The sequence below is a fragment of the Phycodurus eques genome, chromosome 2 (assembly GCF_024500275.1).
Source record: "Phycodurus eques isolate BA_2022a chromosome 2, UOR_Pequ_1.1, whole genome shotgun sequence".
Classification (NCBI taxonomy): Eukaryota; Metazoa; Chordata; class Actinopteri; order Syngnathiformes; family Syngnathidae; genus Phycodurus; species Phycodurus eques.
Genome location: NC_084526.1, coordinates 279051 through 301371, shown reverse-complemented (window position 1 = coordinate 301371; position 22321 = coordinate 279051). Strand labels below are relative to the sequence as shown.

Genomic DNA, 22321 nt, shown 5'->3' with positions numbered 1-22321 from the left:
CTCGAACACATGCCTACAACTATTCCATCAGAGAAACTAATAATTTTTCAGTGGTCTCTTTTTCCAAAGCTGTATATATTGTTTATGTTTTATGTCAAGATGTTTTTTGTACAATTATGAAAAAAGAGGTCACCATGACATCCAGGTACACGGTGAGTTAATATATAAACTGACCACAATTGGTACATGGTTCTTTGAGGGGTCTCATGATTAATTGGGGGGGGTAATCAGACCTAAGAAGAGCTCAGCCAAACACTGTTAGAAATTAATGTTTCGCTTGAAACTGAATGTTTGTAACTGTCTTTGCGTGGTTGTCCTTGCAGGTGAGGAACTGCTGAAGCTGAGTGAGGAAGACGAGCAGGGCTGGTGTAAAGGACAACTGAGCAGCGGCCAGGTGGGCCTCTATCCCGCCAACTACGTCCAGCTGGGCACTTCCTAATGACCCGCCCTCTCTGTTCAGACGGCCAATGGTACAGCTAGACTCAAGAAACCAGGACGAATCCCAAAGCTATCGGTGCTGTCATTGAGGCATGGCCAGACAATGCCGGATTAACGTCTAAATCTCATCACTGAGTTGTTGTTTTTTCTTCTCTATTTGTCTGTTGATCACATAAAGAAACACACAGAAAATCTCGTTTGAAACATGGAAAGAATCACCAAGCAATTTCCAACAGGTGTTATTAAACTGACACTTTTCCTCGTACTGTACTATCACTGGTTATCGGTTTACGTCTGCATTTCATTAAAGAAGAAATCCCTCATGTAGAGGGAGCAGGAGGCGGGAACACTCAACCACAGCTGTCATTTAACTTCATCATACCCGTATATAAGTAGAATCTAGTTTGATGTCTAGAAAATAAGTTGGATGTCAATTAGTGGTATGCTATGCTCGTTAGCTCATATGCATTGACTTTGCCAAATGCTAGCCAGGTGCCACGCTAAACTAACCTGTGGCAACCCTTTATGAAATGTAGCAAGAGCTTTATAATAATAATTTTTCAACACTAAAATTATATGAAATATTGTAAACAGAAAGTTATATTTAAAAGTAAGAATATATGTTTAAAACACAAAGTATGAGTGTAGCTGTAGTTTGCTTTGCTTTCACTTGTATTTGTTCCCAATATAAGGAGGTATTTTGTGATATTGATTCAAGTCAATCTGACGCTGCCACCTTCTCTTACCCCCTTTTGGTTGGTTTTATGAATCTATCTTGGTTTTTATTCATCTATCTATTTGTTATTGTAACACTTCATTCACTTTACCTTTGTTCTGCATTTAATAGTTTATTTTGGTTATGTTAGTGTAGTATTTTTTTTTTGTTTACAATCAGTTATGGTTTCCAACCACTGTATATTGTGGAATACAACCCCAATTCCAATGAAGTTGGGACGTTGTGTTAAACAAATAAAAACAGAATGCAAAGATTTGAATATCATGTTAAACCTATATTTAATTGAATACACTACAAAGACAAGATATTTAAAGTTCAAACTAATAAACTTTGTTTTAGCAAATAATCATTAACTTAGAATTTTATGGCTGCAGCACGTTCCAAAAAAGCTGGCACAGGTGGCAAAAAAGACAGAAGGTTTTTGCCATTTGTGGATAATGGCTCTCGCTGTGGTTCGCTGGAGTCTCTAAGCTTTAGAAATGGCTTTATACCCTTTTCCACACTGATAGAGCTAATTACTTTCTTTCCCATTTGTTCCTAAATTTCTTTAGATCTCGGCATGATGTCTAGCTTTTCAGGATCTTTTGGTCTCCTTGACTTTGTCAGGCAGGTCCTATTTAAGTGATTTCTTGATTGAGAAGATGTGTGACAGTATCAGGCCTGGGTGTAGCTAGACAAATTGAGCTCAGGTATGATAAACCAGTTATGTTTTAACAGGGCGGTGCAATCACTTTTTCACACAGGGCCATGTCGGTTTGGATTTTTTTCTCCCTTAATAATAAAAAACATTTTAAAACTGCGTTTTGTGTTTGCTTGGATATGAGTGAGCTAACTTAGTTTTTCGAGATATAAGTGGTTGTTTGGGCAATTTTTGGGTTTGACTTGCGAGGAGAAATTTTAGATACGAGCACTGTATGGGACAGTGAACTTGGCTCAGCTCACTTCACAACAAGCAGCACTTTGGAAAATAGTGAACAATTTTCAAAAAAAGAGGCTTCAAGCTGTTCAATGCCAGTTGAAGTTTACTGTAAAAAAACATTTAAAAAAGACAATTACATGTGTATTTAAAATAACCACTTCACTTTAACTTAAAGTCTGCTAGCTCAATGCTCACACATAATGGGAAATGCTATAGAGTGGCTTATAAATACCATAGGTTTTGTGGTGCTAAAACCCTTTAAGCAACTGATATTTAAATACAAACCGTAGCAACACATGAAGACAATATGAAAATACTCACAGGCATATATTCTGTATTCTCTGCGAAGAATGATTAATATAACTGTGGCTTACTGAGGAGCCGTGTTGCCACAGTGCCCTTCAAAAAGTAACCTAGTTACTTTACTGACTACTTGATTTCAAAAGTAACTAGGTTAGATGACAAAGAACCTTTTAGTTACTTTCAACAGCTGCCAAGTGTCAAGAATATGTCTTATCCACAGTACAAAAAGAGCATTAACTTAACCGTGCCATTACTTGGTAAGACTGTATATGTTACAGAATTATGATCTTCGGCATGAACAACTTAGATATTAGTGTAGTTGAAGCCACGTTAAATGGCAGACTTCACATGCCAAATACAGTAAGTAAGTAATACATGTAAACAAGCACACCATTCTCAAGTACACTTCTCTAAAGGCTCTTGATAGATATAGATAGATAGATTGATTGATGGATAGACAGACATACAGATAAGACTGTAGGAATCCTACAAATTGTTCGAGTTCTGTGGTTTCCAATTGTGTAGGGGTCCACACAGGCAACTGTGTGTGTGTGCATGTACATAAACTTGAAAGAGAGTGGTGGTTAGATGATGGGCTTGGGAGAAACAGAGAGGACTGCACTAAATGTATTTTTAAAGGTGTGATTGCCAACAGTACTCATTTTGTTTGCATTATGGATTTGCTGGTAGCTTTTCCTGATTCGGTCTCCCAACAACACACACGCACACATACACACCCTTGCTCCCACCATTGTAATTTTGATGCAGAGCGAGAAAACCTTTTTTGTTCCTAGTGACAAGTTTAACCTGCTGTTTAACTAGCAATACTGTGGGTGATTGACAGGGGGAGAAGCACTTAGTGAATGTCAGCAGTGCAGCGCTTCAAACCAGCTCACAAGCAGTCTAGACTCCAGACGGAAGCTCTCAGCTTTCCTTGTAAATATTGTTGTACAACCCCAATTCCAATTGAGTTGGGACGTTGTGTTAAACATAAATAAAAACAGAATACAATGATTTGCGAATAATGTTCAACCTATATTTAATTGAATACACTACAAAGACAAGATATTTAATGTTCAAACTGATAAACTTTATTGTTTTTAGTAAATAATAATTAACTTAGAATTTTATGGCTGCAGCACGTTCCAAAAAAGCTGGGACAGGTGGCAAAAAAGACTCAGAAAGTGAGGAATGCTCATCAAACACCTTTTTGGAACATCCCCCAAGTGAACAGGCTAATTGGGAACAGGTTGGTGCCATGATTGGGTTTAAAAGGAGCTTCCCTGAATTGCTCAGTCATTCACAAGCAAAGATGGGGCAAGGTTCACCTCTTTGTGAACAAGTGCGTAAGAAAATAGTCGAACAGTTTAAGGACAATGTTCCTCAACGTACAATTGCAAGGAATTTAGGGATTTCATCATCTAAGGTCCATAATGTCATCAAAAGGTTCAGAGAATCTGGAGAAATCACTGCATGTAAGCGGCAAGGCCGAAAACCAATATTGAATGCCCGTGACCTTCGATCCCTCAGGCGGCACTGCATCAAAAACCGACATCAATGTGTAAAGGATATTACCATGTGGACTCAGGAACACTTCAGAAAACCAATGTCAGTAAATTGAGTTTGGTGCTTCATCCGTAAGTGGAACTTGAAACTCTACTATGCAAAGCAAAAGCCATTTATCAACAACACCCAGAAACGCCGCCTACTTATCTGAGCCCGAGCTCATCTAAGATGGACTAATGCAAAGTGGAAAAGTGTTCTGTGGTCCACATTCCAAATTGTTTTTGGAAATTGTGGACGTCGTGTCGTCTGGGCCAAAGAGGAAAAGAACCCTCCGGACTCTTATGGATGCCACGTTCAAAAGCCAGCATCTGTGATGGTATGGGGCTGTGTTAGTGCCAATGTTATGGGTAACTTACACATCTGTGAAGGCACCATTAATGCTGAAAGGTACATACAGGTTTTGGAGAAATATGTGCTGCCATCCAAGCAACATCTTTTTCATGAACGCCCCTGCTTATTTCAGCAAGACAATGCAAACCACATTCTGCATGTGTTACTACAGCGTGCCTTCGTAGTAAAAGAGTGCGGGTACTAGACTGGCCTGCCTGCAGTCCACACCGGTCTCCCATTGAAAATGTGTGGCGCATTATGAAACGTAAAATACGACAACGGAGACCCCGGACTGTTGAACAGCTGAAGCTGTACATCAAGCAAGAGTGGGAAAGAATTCCACCTACAAAGCTTCAACAATTAGTGTCCTCAGTTCCCAAACGTTTATTGAATGTTGTTAAAAGAAAAGGTGATGTAACACAGTGGTAAACATGACCCTGTCCCAGCTTTTTTGGAACGTGTTGCAGCCATAAAATTCCAAGTTAATGATGATTTGCTAAAAACAATAAAGTTTATCAGTTTGAACATAAATATCTTGTCTTTGTAGTGTATTCAATTAAATATAGGTTGAACATGATTTGCAAATCATTGTATTCTGTTTATATTTATGTTTAAAACAATATCCCAACTTCATTGGAATTGGGTTGTAATTCCAGGTGGCACTGGGTAGCACGTCTGCCTCACAGTTCTGAGGACCCGGATTCAAATCGGGCCTCGCCTGTGTGGAGTTTGCATGTTCTCCCCGTGCCTGTGTGGGTTTTCTACGGGTACTCCAGTTTCCTCCCACATCCCAAAAACATGCATGATAGGTTAGGACCCGTAGGTGTGACTGTGATTGTGAATCGTTCTTTGTTTATATGTGCCCTGCGATTGGCTGGTGACCGGTTCCGGGCGAGAGGCCCAAAGATAGCTGGGATAGGCTCCAGCACGACTGTGACCCTCGTGAGGATAAGCGGTACGGAAAATGGATGGATGGATGCATGGTAAGTCCTTCTGTGAGTCAGTGGTTACCTCCATGATGATTTCTGACCACGCACTTCGGTATGAATAATTCACCCACAATGCATTGCATGCTTAACGCCAGTACAACTATTCTTTTTGTGTAAAAAAAAAAAAAAGTTACCACAATCAAATACACTTTTTACTAAGGAAAATAATAAAAACTGTGGCGACAGTGACGCTGTGCATTTCTTTGCACTTTTATATTTTTTGCACCTTCACTGTGGATTGTATGATAAAGAATGAACACCCTGTCATTTTCCTCAAAATGTTTGTAAGGAAGCGGTCTGCCTAGTGGTTAAAATAATATTGTACAGATGGGTTGGTGCTTTTTCAAGTCATTATCCACAAATCATTACTTGTTAAAAGTCATCCAATCCAATTTGCGGTCGACTAAAAGTACAGATTAGTGCATATTTGGGTTTAAATTAATGGTTACAGCTCCAGCTCTATGCAATGTCACGGCACGCTCCTTCCACCCTCATATCACAAGTCAGCCTCCTTTGCCAATGTTTGTCTGTCTTTTGTGTTTTCTTTCCTGCATTGTTCCCTTGTATATTCTGGGATTTTAGATCTCATTAAATTTTCTATAAAAATTCACTACCTGTATCATTTGTGTGTGTTTGGGTTCGACAAAAGACCTCTGGTTATCGAGAACGCTAATCTAATTCATGTAGCAACTTTAAAATTATGAGACAGAAAAAAGGTTTGTTGTCACTTTGTCCTGACGTTTTATTGATATAAGAAGTGACGTGGTGCCCCTTTACGAGACAAAATAGCTTGATTTCTAACACTGAAATTAAAAATTATGTTAAACCGGAAATAACGCAGGCGTTGCTTCCGGCTTATTCTTTTCTCCTAAATTAATTGCGTTGTTATTTAACCCATATACGCTACAAGAGCCCCCCACATGGCGAGCTAAAGCAGATCCGGTGCGCGAATGAAGAGGACAGGACTAAAAAATTAATCCAAAACTGTTTCAAAGCAACAGCAAAATGTCTGAAAGTTTGCCTCGAAGTTTCAAGACACTTTTTTACATCTATTCTCTTAAGGCTCCGCATGCACCATCTTCTTTAAATAAGATCAAAAACAACGGGAAAGGTGTCCTAACCTCAGCAGTCCTCAGTCACGCCACTAGTAGTGCTCTTTTTGATACTGCATCATTTAATGTCCAACTCTAAACAATCCTCAGGGGGGAAAAAGAGGGGAGGGGGGGCGAGCAGCGCTGAAGAGATGCTTTAATTTGGTGAGACAATCTGTGTGACAATCCAATATCACAGCGAATCGACAAAAGAGGCTGATATTTTACAACCTAGTCAGCCAGCCACCAGGGAGCGAACGTATTGTTGCAGAGTCCTCTCGCACTTAGAGCAGTGCGAATGACTAATATTGCAATAGTCCGGTGCAATGACCATTGTGCAAAGGGCGCTGAGACTTCAAGGAGTGTATGCGGTTTAAAGTGACGAGTAGTGCAATCATCTGGGACAATGTTGGTTGTGCAAATGTTACAGATACTCCTCAATCAGTGTGCAAATGGAGCAGATGCTACTCTGGCATGAGTGGCCAGTATATGCAAATAGTGCAGCATGGCGAGACAACCACAGTGAGTGCACGAGTAATACATAATTGGCCCCACAGAAATGTAACAATGAACTCAAGTCAAAAAATTGCCAGCTTGTTGTAATGGAATTATAGGTTAGCTGTTTAAGAAGTTGATTGCAAGAGGGAAGAAGCTGTTGGAATGTCTACTAGTTCTAGTTTGCATTGATCGGTAGCACCTACCTGAGGGAAGGAGCTGGAAGAGCTGGTGACCGGGGTGTGGAGGGTCCGAGAGGATATTGCATGTCCTTGTCTTAGTTCTGGCAGCGTGCAAGTCCTCAAGGGTGGGTAGGGGGGTACCGACAATCCTTTCAGCAGTTTTGATTGTCCGTTGCAGTCGGAGTTTGTCCTTTTTGGTAGCAGCACCAAACCAGACTGTTATGGAAGAACACAGGACTGATTAGATGACCGCTGTGTAGAACTGTCTCAGCAGCTCCGGTGGCAGGCCGTGCTTTCTCAGAAGCCGCAGGAAGTATATCCTCTGCTGGGCCTTTTTGAGGACGGAGTTGATGTTGGTCGCCCACTTCAAGTCCTGAGAGATTGTAATTCCCAGGAACTTGAAGGTCTCGACGGTTGACACAAGGCAGCTGGACAACGTGAGGGGCAGCTGTGGCGAAGGATGCCTCCTGAAGTCCACGATCATCTCTACAGTCTTGAGCGTGTTCAGCTCCAGGTTGTGTCGGCCGCACCACAGCTCCAGCCGCTCCGCTTCCTGTCGATATGCAGACTCGTTACCGTCCTTGATGAGGCCGATGACAGTGGTGTCATCTGCAAACTTCAGAGTTTGCAGATGTTTGACAGTCGGGTTCGCTGAGGTGCAGTCGTTCGTGTAGAGAGAGAAGAGCAGCGGAGAGAGGACACAACCTTGGGGCGCCCCAGTGCTGATGCTGCATGTGGATGAGGTGGCCTCCCCCAGCCTGACCTGCTGTGTCCTGCCCGTCAGAAAGCTGTAAATCTGGGAGATGGCAGATGAGACGCTGAGCTGGAGAAGCTTGAATGAAAAGAGTTCAGGGATGATGGTGTTGAACGCTGAGCTGAAGTACACGAACAGGATCCTCGCGTAGGTCCCTGCACTGTCGAGGTGTTCTAGGATGAAGTGCAGTCCCATGTTGACTGCATGCCGTCTCCTGTTCATAGATGGTTAACGCAGAAGTAAGAGGTGTGATTGTGGACGCGGGTGTGTGGTGTGAAACTGTCCTTTTCAAATCTGCAGTAGAAGGTATTCAAGTCATTGGCTAGTGTGCTATTGTTCTCAGCTTGGGGGGATCGTCACTTGTAATTAGTCAGTGATTGGAATGCATGCCAGACTGATTTAGAGTCGTTTGCGCTAAACTGTTTTTACTACTTTGCCGCATAGTTCCTCTTTGCAATGTTAATTTCCTTAGTCAGCTGGTTTCTAGCTTGATTATACAGGGCCCTGTCCCTGCTCTGATATGCGTCCTCCTTAGCTTGGCGAAGCTGCTTAAGTTTAGCAGTGAACCACGGCTTGTTGTTGTTGAATGTGCGAAATGATTTTGATGGTACACAAACCTCTTCACAGAAACTGATATAGGATGTGACAGTGTCCGTATATTCATCCAGGCTGCCAGCTGAATTTTCAAAGACACTCCAGTCTGTGCAGTCTAAACAGCTTTGAAGTTCCATCTTTGCTTCATTGGTCCACCTTTTCACTGTTTTCACTGTAGGCTTCGCACATTTAAGTTGTTGCCTGTACGTCGGTATTAAGTGAATTAAGCAGTGATCAGACGAGCCCAGGGCTGCACGAGGTATAGCACGGTATGCGTTTTTTACCGTCGTGTAGCAGTGGTCTAAAGTATTATTTTTCCTGGTCGGACAGTCGATGTGATGCTTGTATTTAGGGAGTTCGTGGTTGAGTTTAGCTTTGTTAAAGTTCCCGAGAATAATGAGGGGTGAGTCCGGGTGTTTTTTTTTCAATTTTGTTGACTTGTTCAGCGAGCGTTAGCAGTGCGGCGTTCATGTTAGCTTGAGGCGGAATGTAGACTCCAGCCAGTATGAACGATGCGAACTCACGTGGCGACTAGAATGGTTTACAGTTTAAAAATAGCGAGTCCAAATGCGGGCTGCAGTGTGTGCTGAGCTCCGTGAAGTCCGTACACCATTTTTCGTTGATATAGAGGCATATCCCGCCGCCCTTTGTTTTTCCCCGATGATTCCATGTCGCGGTCCGCTCGATGAATGAGGAAGCCGGGAAGCATGATCCTGCCATTGGGTACAGCCTCACAAAGCCAGGTCTCCGTGAAGCACATGGCCGCGGAACGTCCGAAGTCTTTACTGGTCTTTAACAGAAGATGAAGCTCGTCCATTTTGTTGTGTAGGGAGCGTACATTCGCGAGGTGGATCGACGGGAACGCCAATCTGTGTCCTCTCTTGCGGAGTTTCACCTGAATGCCAGCCCGTTTCCCTCTGTGGCGCCGCTTCCGTCTCCATGCACCGAAAACCACGGACGCCGCTCCGGTGAGTAACTCGGGGAAAAAACTGAGCGGATTTGCGAAAGTTGGTGACAGAAAGTCCGGAGTAGCCTCCTTGATGGTTAGCAGGTCTCCCCTTGTGTAAGTGAGTCGTGAAAGGTCTCCAAAGACGGACGAAAAACACAAAAACAAAAACAATACTAGAGGCGACCACACTGGTAGGCGCCATCTTGATAATGTGTGTGGATCTGGTACGCATGCTGCTCTCTGTATTACTGCAGTATTTACTGCCTGTAAGTCTCCATCCCACTGAAGGTGGGGTCTTTTTTACGGGAAAAATGGGTGTGTTACATGGTGATTCTTGACACTCCACTATAACTCCTGCCTTAATTAGTGCTTCAATTACCGGTTTCATTCCTTCATGTGCATCTCGTTTTAATGGATATTGACGAATCCCTGGTCTATATTCTGTTTTGGGTCTAATTTGTACTGGTAAAGCCCCTTTAATAAGGCCTACATCTCTGGACCATCATTTTTTTGGAACCTTTTTTTTTTTTTTTTAATATTTCTTCATCAATTTCAGTGAGGATCATTTGGTCTAATCAAACAGGATGCATGTGTTTCCCTTCATCACCCTGTATTGTCCAAAATATCGCCTTCCTAATTAGACCAGTTGACGCACTGTATTCCAGTTTGTTTTCTATTTGCTGCCAATCATCTGTCTCCTGTCCTTGTTTTATTAATGTTCCCATATGTTTCCACTGTGACTCATAATCTTTGCACAATGAAATATGTGGGACACTTGTATTTTTATACAGTTCCTTTAATTTGTCTGGTAAAATAATTCCTTTCGCGACTTTTGCTTCATTGTCTGAGTACAGATAATGTCCAGTAATTTTATCAGGTGTCGCTGTCGTAACTTTTTTTCATATCCTGGGTCTGGCCCTGGTGTGTTTTTGTACCACAGAGTTATATGCAGCTCATCACCTTTTTTATTATCTTCTACTTCCGTGATAAGCTGCAAGGCTGCAGACAACAGGGCTTTTCCATGTTTAAAGGTGGTTTGTCTGAGATATCGATTGTGTAATAGAATGTGATTTCTCTGCTTTCCAGTGTCACATAGAGGTCCTCTCTTTTTAATTCATGTTTTCGTTTCACTACAATATTTCCATTTGATGATGTAATGAGTACAAGTCCGAATTGGAATCAGCCTTCTCTTCCCAACAAATTCACAGGGCACTCCGAGACTTTGAAAATGGGCATTCTACAAGATCTCCCCTGTGGGTCTCTAATCCACACAGGCTCAAGTTCCATGGGAAAAGTAATTTGCCCATTTGCAGATCTAACTATTCCCTTATATCCCGATAGTTTGGAACCTGGAATCTTTTGCCGACATGCAGTCCTACATGCTCCTGTATCGCAAAGAAAATGCATTTCTTTCCCATTTACTGACAAGGTTATTTCAGGTTTTTCAGTTTCCAAACTCAGAATGTCCTGTAAATTGAAATCCACTTCCTCATTCTCTTTAATGATTACACAAGAGGATTTGTTGAGTTGGGAAGCAGGCTGGCTTCATCATGCAATAGTTTGTCCGTATTCTCTTTTATTTTATATAATTTGATTCCTGTAACGCAGCTATTTTTTGTGTATTTAACCAACCATTAAAGCCGTGTTCAGTTATCCCTGTCTCTAAATATTAAATTTTATCAGGATCCTGTTTTTTTTTTCTTTTTTTATTTCTTTTAAATTTAATTTAATGAACTTCCAATCTTTACACTGCAGTGTATCCCTGTTTTTTATTTTACTACTTCCTTTCCCGATTTGAAAGAATTTGGTTCAGTGTAATACTACCTAGGGTAGTCTAGAACACTGTTTCTTTTCAGTAGGACGGTGATTCAAATTTACTTTCTGTGGTAATTCTCACTTCAACTCTTTCGAGTGGAGAATTCTTGCCTTTGCATCCACAAAAGTCCACCGTTTACTTTCCCACTGTTTTGGTATGGAATGAAAAACCTAGTGGTTTCCCATTTACACTCTCATTCAAACAGTTTTCATTCACACTGGCTCGTCAGAGGACTCCGCCGTCCTATACGGAATTTAACTACGTCTGTCAACAGCTCGTTAGAGGACTCCGCCGTCCTATACGGAATTTAACTACGACGCCACGAAACTTTCCTAGTTTCTTTATTTTACCCGCCATTGACTAGTATTCACAGGATTTATTAAACACGGAATTTAAGTACATACAGGACTCCGCCGTCCTCGTGGAATTTGTCGGACTCCGCCGTCCTTTTTCCGAAAAAAATTTAAAATTTAACTCACCAAAGTCGTCTTCAATCCTGTGGATTGTCTTCAACCTTCAGATCCCAGTTGAGGAGAACGAAGACCAGTCCCGGAAAGGGTCTCAATTGCCGTGGCCACGGTCTCTTAACTGGATGTCGGCTCCACAACTGGAATCCTCGGGTATATTGACATCCGGCTCGAAAGACCAATTTTATGTTGGATTTATCTTACCCAACATTATCAAAAATAGACACAAAAGGAATGAAGACGCTGGTCTCTCTTTATCATGAGGAGGGCGTATGGGAGATTGTTCAGATTACAGCCTCTCAATACGCTCTAAACAATCTCTCCCGTCGCTCCTGTATTTATTTGAAATAGGGAGGTTTCTAAGATTACAAGACATAACGTACTAAGCTCCAAGACACAACACACTAAGGGTAGGGTTTCAAGGTGAAAACATGGGACCAAAACCTGCCACGTCCCGGCCGCGTCCTTCTCTCTGATGATTCCTGCTGAGTCATCTTCTTGAAGGCGAGACATCCTCCTTTCTCAGAATCGTCCATAATACTAATGCAAGCTAAACAAATAAATGATAACTTCTACAATATATTTAACAAATATATTTCCTAATTTAAAAAGAAAATGTAACTCAGCTCAGCGGTTACTTCCTCAAGAAGTTAAACCAACTAATTTAAACCAACTATTTTCATCCCCGTCCAATGCGTATTCATTTGGATTTGCGAGTTCATGACGTACAACTAAAGTTATGTTTCAATCTTTCGGCCGTTTTTATCGTGCTGGTCGAGCTCAGTGGTTACTTCCTCAAGAAACAATTCTCTCACAGAATTTGCCTCTTCTCCATCCCTTACTTGAGATCGAACCACGGGCGCCGTCCAGCGTTTTCCTTCTCTTTGCTTTATTTTCCCAAACTGACAGTTCCTCGTCAATTGAACCCTAATTGTATAAGTCACACCATCTTCATACTATGACATGATTCTTTAAACCTTGGAATCAGAATAATGTAGCTATAAAAAGATCTTTTCTCTGAGTGTGCAATACTCTAGGGTAGTTCAGTGGTTACTTCGGCTGTATTTTGTCTGAGAATTCAATATTCTCATGATGGGATTGACCCACGACCGGCCGTCCAGTCTTTTTTTTTATTTCTTTTTTTCATTGTCAACTGAATTTATTTTACTCTCAGTTGTACTAAAACATTTACTCTTGATTGTTAATTCAGAGTTCATGTAACTGCATTATCATTAATACATACGTCACGATGAATTTACTTGAAGAAAATCATTTTTTCAAGACCATTTACGTTAAGTGACTCGACAGCGACTCTTATTGGTTGTAACTTTTTAAGTCTCGAGTGGGCAGGGAGCAGTGTCCACATTCATTATGTATACTTTGGAAACGATAAAACAACAATGGTGCACAATTATTTAATGTGCGCAGAAAGTAAATTCGGCCTTTCTTTTTTTTTACCAAAGTAAATGTCAAAATCCGCGATAGCGTAAAACCAGTGATAGTACTGACATCCGGACCAGCTCGCTTTTCAATAATAAATTTAAAAATAAAGTCCCATAGCAGAAAGACAATATATTAGCAAAATAACCATCACTGGTGAGGATAAGCACAACAGAAAATGGATGACTCGATGTTTATATTGTTTGCTTGGGTGAGAAAGACATAAAGGTCAATAACAGTGAAACTTGGCATGGTTTGGCCTTCACAAGTGGATCAGTTTCATTTAAGTGTTGTCAGTGCAGTGGACAAAATTAGCAAAAAAAGTTACTTTTATTGAAAAATAGCAATTCATGTGTTTTCCATCCCCCACGGGCCAGATAGGACCCCCTGACGGGCCGGTTCTGGCCCACGGGCCTTATGTTTGACCCACCTGTTTGAGGCTGTTGCGTCACCACTTCCAAATATGGGATGCCGCACCCTCGTTGCCGTCGTCGTCCTGTCACACAAAGCGAGTGGAGCCAGTAAATTACTGTAAAAGCCCTATGAAATGTCTTAGTGTAGTTATCGTATATTGTGCATTTCAGACACAAGGTAACTCAATGTGCTTTGCTTGATTGAAAACATTTTTCAAAAAAGAACATTTTAAAACAGTGCAAAAAAATACAAGACAGCTAAAAAGCATTTAAAAACAAAGAGACAAAAATTACTAAAAACGTAGAGTGAAAGAAAGATCATTGAAAAATGAAAGTGTCCTAAACATGAGGAAAAAAAAGAATAGTTTTTAACCATTTACACTTGGGGCTGATTGAAGCTTTGTTGGCAACTTATTCCATTTGTGTGCCGCATAACAGTTAAATGCTGCTTCACAATGTTTTCTTTGGACTCTGTGCTCCACTATTTGACCTGAGTGTGTCCCCATCCTGCCTCAAAGTCTGCGCGGACCAGCTTGCTCCAGTCTTCACAGTGATCAATAGATCTGTGGAACTGTGTGAAGTACCATCCAATTTCAAACGCTCCACCATCACCCCAATCCCCAAGAAACCTCCAATCCCGGGTCTGAATGAATACAGGCCTTTCGTCCTGACATCTGTGGTCATGAAGTCCATTGAACGCCTCATGCTGGAACACCTCAAGAGTGTCACAGGTTCTCTGCTGGACCCCCTGCATTTTGAGTCCTGAGCAAATGTTAGATATATTGTAGAAGTTATCATTTATTTGCTTAGCTTGCATTAGTATTATGGACAATGTTTAGAAAGAAAGATGTCTCGCCTTCAAGAAGATGACTCAGCAGGAATCATCTGAGAGAAGGACGTGGCCGGGACGTGGCAGGTACCATGTTTTCACCTTGAAACCCTACCCTTAGTGTGTTGTGTCTTGTAGCTTAGTACGTTATGTCTTGTAAACTTAGAAACCTCCCTATTTTCAAATAAATGCAGGAGCGACGGGAGAGATTGTTTAGAGCGTGTTGAGAGGCTGTAATCTGAACAATCTCCCATGCGCCCTCCTCATGAGAAAAAGAAACCAGCGTCTTCATTCCTTTTGTGTCTATTTTTTATAATGTTGGGCAAGATAAATCCAACAGCAAACAGGTCTGTGGATAACGAAGTCAACATGTGACTGCACTTAATCTTATAGATCACCTTGAAGGCGCGGGGACTGACGCGAGAATCCTGTTCGTGGACTTCAGCCTCTGCGTTCAACACCATCATCCCCGAACTCCTCTCCTCCGAGCTTCTCCACCTCAGCGTATTTCCTGCCATCTGACAGTGGATTTATAGCTTTCTGAAGGGCAGGACACAACAGGTGAGGCTGGGTGACACAACCTCTACCATACCCACCACAAGCACTGGGGCGCCACAAGGATGTGTCCTCTCTCTGCAATTCTTCTCTCTCTACACGAAAGACTGCACCTCAATGCACCCAGCTGTCAAACTCGTGAAGTTTGTAGAGGACACCACAGTCATCTGCCTCATCAAAGAGGGTGACGAGTATGCGTATCGACAGGAAGTGGAGCGGCTGGAGCTGTGGTGCGGCCGACAGAACCTGGAGCTGAACACACATGATCTTGGACTTTAGGAGGCATCCTCCGCCACTGCTGCCCCTCACGCTGCCCAACTGCCCCGTGTCAACCGTTAAGACCTTCATGTTCCTGGAAATTACAGTCTCTCAGGACCCCAACATCAACTCCATCCTCCAAAAGGCTCAGCATAGGATGTACTTCCTGTGGCTTCTGAGGAAGCACGGCCTGCCACAGGAGCTGCTGAGGCAGTTCTACACAGCAGTCATCGAATCAGTCCTGTGTTGATCCGTCCTGGTTTGGTACTGCCATAAAAAAGGATAAACTCAGACTGCAACGGACAATCAAAACTACTGAAACAATTGCCGGAATCCCCCCTACCCACCCTTGAAGAGTTGCACACTGCTAGAACTAAGACAAGAGCATTGAAAATCTTTCCCTCGGGTAGGCGCTATTGATGAATGCAAACTAAACCTCGAAGATATTTCAACAGCTTCTTTCCTCTTGCCATTGACTTCGTAAACAGTTAACTTACAATTCAAGATGGCGCCAACCAGTGAGGTCGCCTCGGTTATGCGCTCTCCAGTATTATTTTTGTTTTTGTGTTTTGTGTGTTCGTCTTTGGAGACATTACATGACTCACTTACACAAGGGGAGACTTGCTAACCATAAAGGAGGCTGCTCTGGACTTTCTTTCACCGACTTTCACAAATCCGCTCAGTTTTTTCCCCGATTTACTCACCGGCGCAGCGTCCTCGGCGCATGGAAATGGAGATGACGCCACAGAGGGCACCGAGCCGGCATCCAAGTCAAACTCTGCAAGAGAGGATACAGATTGGCGTTTCCGTCCATTCACCTCACGAATGTATGCTCCCGACCTAACAAAATGGATGTGCTTCATCTTCTGATAAAGACCAGTAAAGACTTCGGACGTTCCACCGCCATGTGCTTTACCGAGACTTGGCTTTGTGAGGCTGTACCCGATGGCGCCGTCATGCTTCCGGGTTTTATCGGGGAAAACAAAAGGCGGCGGGATATGCTTGTATATCAACGAAAAATGGTGTTCGGACGTCTCGGAGCTCAGCACACACTGCAGCCCGCATTTGGAGTTGCTGTTTTTTAACTGTAAGCCATTCTACTCGCCGCATGAATTTGCATCATTCATACTGGCTGGCGTTTACATGCCACCTCAAGCTAACACGAACGCCGCACTGCTAATGCTCGCCGAACAAGTCAACGAAATTGAAAAAAAACCACCCGGACCCACCCCTCATTATTCTCAGGGACTTTATCAAAGCTAAACTCAACCACAAACTCCCTCAATAGAAGCAGCACATTGACTGTCCCACCAGGGAAAATAACATTTTAGACCACTGCTACACGACACTAAAAAATGCATACTGTGCTATAACTCGTGCAGCCCTGGGCTCGTCTGATCACTGCTTAATTCACTTAATACCAACATATAGGCAAGAACTTAAATGTGCGAAGCCAACAGTGAAAACAGTGAAAAAGTGGACCAATGAAGCAAAGATGGAACTTCAAAGCTGCTTAGACTGCACAGACTGGAGTGTCTTTGAAAATTCAGCTGGCAGCCTGGATGAATATACGCACACTGTTACATCCTATATCAGTTTTTGTGAAGATGTGTGTGTACCAACAAAATCATTTTGCACATTCAACAACAACAAGCCGTGGTTCACGGCTAAACTTAAGCAGCTTCGCCAAGCTAAGGAGGACGCATATCAGAGCGGGGACAGGGCCCTGTATAATCGAGCTAGAAACCAGCTGACTAAGGAAATTAACATTGCAAAGGGGAACTATGCTGCAAAGTTGTAAAAACAGTTTAGCGCTAACGACTCTAAATCAGTCTGGAATGCATTCCTGTCCCTGACTAATTACAACGACGATCCCCCCAAGCTGAGAACAATAGCACACTAGCCAACGACTTGAATACCTTCTACTGCAGATTTGAAAGGGACTTTCTGACGGGCAGGACACAGCAGGTCAGGCTGGGGGAGGCCACCTCATCCACACGCAGCATCAGCACTGGGGCGCCCCAAGGTTGTGTCCTCTCTCCGCTGCTCTTCTCTCTCTACATGAACGATTGCACCTCAACGCACCCGGCTGTCAAACTCCTTAAGTTTGGAGATGACACCAGTGTCATCGGTCTCATCAAGGACGGTGACGAGTCTGCATATCGACAGGAAGTGGAGCGGCTGGAGCTGTGGTGCGGCCGACACAACCTGGATCTGAACACGCTTAAGACTGTAGAGATGATCGTGGACTTCAGGAGGCATCCTTCGCCACAGCTGCCCCTCACGCTGTCCAGCTGCCTGGGAAGTTCCTGGGAATTACAGTCTCTCAGGACCTGAAGTGGGCGACCAACTTCAACTCCGTCCTCAAAAAGGCCCAGCAGAGGATATACTTCCAGCGGCTTCTGAGAAAGCACGGCCTGCCACGGGAGCTGCTGAGGCATTTCAACACAGCGGTCATCGAATCAGTCCTGTGTTCTTCCATCACAGTATGGTTTGGTGCTGCTACAAAAAAGGACAAACCCCAACTGCAACGGACAATCAAAACTGCTGAAAGGATTGTCAGTACCTCCCTACCCACCCTTGAGGACTTGCACGCTGCCAGAACTAAGACAAGAGCGTGCAAAATCCTTTCGGACCCTCCACATCCCGGTCACCAGCTCTTCCAGCTCCTTCCCTCAGGTCGGTGTGACCGATCAATGCAAACTGCAAACTAGAACTAGCAGACATTCCAACAGGTTCTTCCCTCTTGCTGGGAATTTTTTGTCTGGAGTTTGTTGTCACGCTGCACTATTTGGATATCTGTTGTTGACCAATACTGGTCATTCATGCCAGAGTAGCATCTGCTCCATTTGCACACTGACTGAGGAGTACCTGCAACATTTGCACAATGGTCATTGCACCGGACTATTGCAGGATTAGTCATCACCAAGATGGCGCCTACCAGTGTGGTCGCCTTGGTAACGCGCTCTCTAGTATTGTCTTTGTTTTTGTGTTTTTCGTCCGTCTTTGGAGACCTTACACGACTCACTTACACAAGGGGAGCCTGCTAACCATCAAGGAGGCTACTCCGGACTTTCTGTCACCAACATTCGAAAATCCGCTCAGTTTTTTCCCCGAGTTACTCACCGGAGCGGCGTCCGTGGTTTTCGGCGCATGGAGGCGGAAGCGGCGCCACAGAGGGAAACGAGCCGGCATTCAGGTGAAACTCCGCAAGAGAGGACACAGATTGGCGTTCCCGTCGATCCACCTCGCGAATGTACGCTCCCTACCCAACAAAATGGACGAGCTTCATCTTCTGTTAAAGACCAGTAAAGACTTCGGACGTTCCGCGGCCATGTGCTTCACGGAGACTTGGCTTTGCGACGCTGTATCCGATGGCGCCGTCATGCTTCCCGGCTTCAACATTCATCGAGCGGACCGCGACATGGAATCATCGGGGAAAACGAAGGGCGGCGGGATATGCCTCCATATAAACGAAAAATGGTGTACGGACGTCACGGTGCTCAGCACACACTGCAGCCCGCATTTGGAGTCGCTGTTTTTGAACTGTAAACCATTCTACTCGCCACGTGAGTTTGCATCGTTTATACTGGCTGGAGTCTATATTACGGCTCAAGCTAACACGAACGCCGCATTGCTAACGCTCGCCGAACTCGTCAACGTAATTGAAAAAAAACACCCGGACTCACCCCTCATTATTCTCGGGGACTTTAACAAAGCTAAACTCAACCACGAACTCCCTAAATACAAGCAGCACATCGACTGTCCTACCAGGGAAAATAATACTTTAGACCACTGCTACACTACGGTAAAAAACGCATACCGTGCTATACCTCGTGCAGCCCTGGGCTCGTCTAATCACTGCTTAATTCACTTAATACCGACGTACAGGCAAGAACTTAAATGTGCGAAGCCTACAGTGAAAACAGTCAAAAAGTGGACCAATGAAGCCAAGATGGAACTTCAAAGCTGTTTAGACTGCACAGACTGGAGTGTCTTTGAAAATTCAGCTGGCAGCCTGGATGAATATACGGACACTGTCACATCCTATATCAGTTTCTGTGAAGAGGTTTGTGTACCAACAAAATCATTTCGGACATTCAACAACAACAAGCCGTGGTTCACTGCTAAACTTAAGCAGCTTCGCCAAGCTAAGGAAGATGCATATCAGAGTGGGGACAGGGCCCTGTATAATCGAGCTAGAAACCAGCTTACTAAAGAAATTAACATTGCAAAGAGGATCTATGTAGCAAAGTTGGAAAAACAGTTTAGCGCGAACGACCCTAAATCAGTCTGGCATGCATTCCAATCGCTGACTAATTACAAGCGACGATCCCCCCAAGTTGAGAACAATAGCACACTAGCCAACGATTTGAATACCTTCTACTGCAGATTTGAAAAGGACAGTTTCACACCACACCACACACCCACCCGGCCGCACCCGTGACCACAACCACACCTCTGACTTCTGCGTTAACCATCCATGAACAGGATGTGAGACGCATCTTCAAACAACAGAAGATTAACAAAGCGGCAGGCCCGGACCATGTGTCCGCATCCTGCCTCAAAGTCTGCGCGGACCAGCTCGCTCCAGTCTTCACTCAGATCTTCAACATATCTTTGGAAATATGCGAAGTTCCATCCTGTTTAAAACGCTCCACCATCATTCCAGTCCCCAAGAAACCTGCAATCTCTGGTCTGAATGACTACAGGCCTGTCGCTTTGACATCTGTGGTCATGAAGTCCTTTGAACGTCTCGTGCTGGACCACCTCAAGAGTGTCACAGGTCCCCTGCTGGACCCCCTGCAGTTTGCCTACCAAGCGAACAGGTCTGTGGATGATGCAGTCAACATGGGACTGCACTTCATCCTAGAACACCTCGACAGTGCAGGGACCTACGCGAGGATCCTGTTCGTGGACTTCAGCTCAGCGTTCAACACCATCATCCCTGAACTCCTTTCAACCAAGCTTCTCCAGCTCAGCGTCTCACCTGCCATCTGCCAGTGGATTTACAGCTTTCTGACGGGCAGGACACAGCAGGTCAGGCTGGGGGAGGCCACCTCATCCACACGCAGCATCAGCACTGGGGCGCCCCAAGGTTGTGTCCTCTCTCCGCTGCTCTTCTCTCTCTACACGAACGACTGCACCTCAGCGAACCCGACTGTCAAGCTCCTGAAGTTTGCAGATGACACCACTGTCATCGGCCTCATCAAGGACGGTGACGAGTCTGCATATCGACAGGAAGCGGAGCGGCTGGAGCTGTGGTGCGGCCGACACAACCTGGAGCTGAACACGCTCAAGACTGAAGAGATGATCATGGACTTCAGGAGGCATCCTTCGCCACAGCTGCCCCTCACGTTGTCCAGCTGCCTTGTGTCAACCGTCGAGACCTTCAAGTTCCTGGGAATTACAATCTCTCAGCACCTGAAGTGGGCGACCAACATCAACTCCGTCCTCAAAAAGGCCCACCAGAGGATGTACTTCCTGCGGCTTCTGAGAAAGCACGGCCTGCCACCGGAGCTGCTGAGACAGTTCTACACAGCGGTCATCGAATCAGTCCTGTGTTCTTCCATCACAGTCTGGTTGGATGTTTCTCCAAAAAAGGACAAACTCCGACTGCAACGGACAATCAAAACTGCTGAAAGGATTGTCGGTACCCCCCTACCCACCATTGAGGACTTGCACGCTGCCAGAACTAAGATAAGGGCGTGCAAAATCCTCTCGGACCCTCCGCACCCCGGTCACCAGCTCTTCCAGCTCCTTCCCTCAGGTAGGCGCTACCGATCAACGCAAACTAGAACTAGTAGACATTCCAACAGCTTCTTCCCTCTTGCGATCAACTTCTTAAACACCTATCCTGTAATTCCATTACAATAAGATGGCAATTTTTTGACTTGAGTTCATTGTCACATTTCTGTGGGGCCAATTATGTATTACTTGTGCACTCACTGTGGTTGTCTCGCCATGCTGCACTATTTGCATATACTGGCCAATCATGCCAGAGTAGCATCTGCTCCATTTGCACACTGATTGAGGAGTATCTGTAACATTTGCACAACCAGCATTGTCCCAGATGATCGCACTACTCGTCACTTTAAACCGCATACACTCCTTGAAGTCTCAGCGCCCTTTGCACAATGGTCATTGCACCGGACTATTGCAATATTAGTCATTCGAACTGCTCTAAGTGCTAGAGGACTCTGCATCTTTTTGCACAATTGTTTTTTGTCAATGTCTTTATGTCTCCAAAGTGTTCTGTAAATTGACTGTCTGTTGTACTAGAGCGGCTCCAACTTCCGGAGACAAATTCCTTGTGTGTTTTGGACATACTTGGCAAATAAAGATGATTCTGATTCTGATTCTGATTCTGATTCTGATAAGTAAGTCATATCTGAATTATATATTATTTTACTTTCAACCTCTATAAATGTTCAGCAGCTTCACTCATATGATATATATATATATATATATATATATATATATATATATATATATATATATATATATATATCAGAATCAGAATCAGAATCATCTTTATTTGCCAAGTATGTCCAAAACACACAAGGAATTTGTCTCCGGTAGTTGGAGCCGCTCTAGTACAACAAACAGTCAATTTACAGAACACTTTGGGGACATAAAGACATTGACAAAAAACAATTGTGCAAAAAGATGCAGAGTCCTCTAGCACTTAGAGCAGTTCGAACGACTAATATTGCAATAGTCCGGTGCAATGACCATTGTGCAAAGGGCGCTGAGACTTCAAGGAGTGTATGCGGTTTAAAGTGACGAGTAGTGCGATCATCTGGGACAATGTCGGTTGTGCAAATGTTACAGATACTCCTCAATCAGTGTGCAAATGGAGCAGATGCTACTCTGGCATGAGTGGCCAGTATATGCAAATAGTGCAGCATGGCGAGACAACTACAGTGAGTGCACAAGTAATACATAATTGGCCCCACAGAAATGTGACAACGAACTCAAGTCAAAAAATTGCCAGCTTGTTGTAATGGAATTATAGGTTAGGTGTTTAAGAAGTTGATCGCAAGAGGGAAGAAGCTGTTGGAATGTCTACTAGTTCTAGTTTGCGTTGATCGGTAGCGCCTACCTGAGGGAAGGAGCTGGAAGAGCTGGTGACCGGGGTGCAGACGGTCCGATTATATTATATTATATTATATATTATATTTTAATAAGAGGAAG

General features: G+C 43.8%; 1 protein-coding gene across 5 annotated transcripts in view; it reads left to right on the top strand.

The window, feature by feature from the left end:
* pacsin3 (protein kinase C and casein kinase substrate in neurons 3) overlaps positions 1–1973 on the top strand; it is a 72106-nt gene extending 70133 nt beyond the window's left edge. For all 5 annotated transcript variants that reach the window (XM_061703941.1, XM_061703932.1, XM_061703961.1 and 2 more), the window contains one exon: positions 324–1973. In XM_061703941.1, coding sequence (XP_061559925.1) covers positions 324–439 — 116 coding nt within the window. In that variant the 3' untranslated portion in view covers positions 440–1973. The remainder of the gene's footprint in view (positions 1–323) is intronic.
* Positions 1974–22321: the final 20348 nt, after the last annotated feature.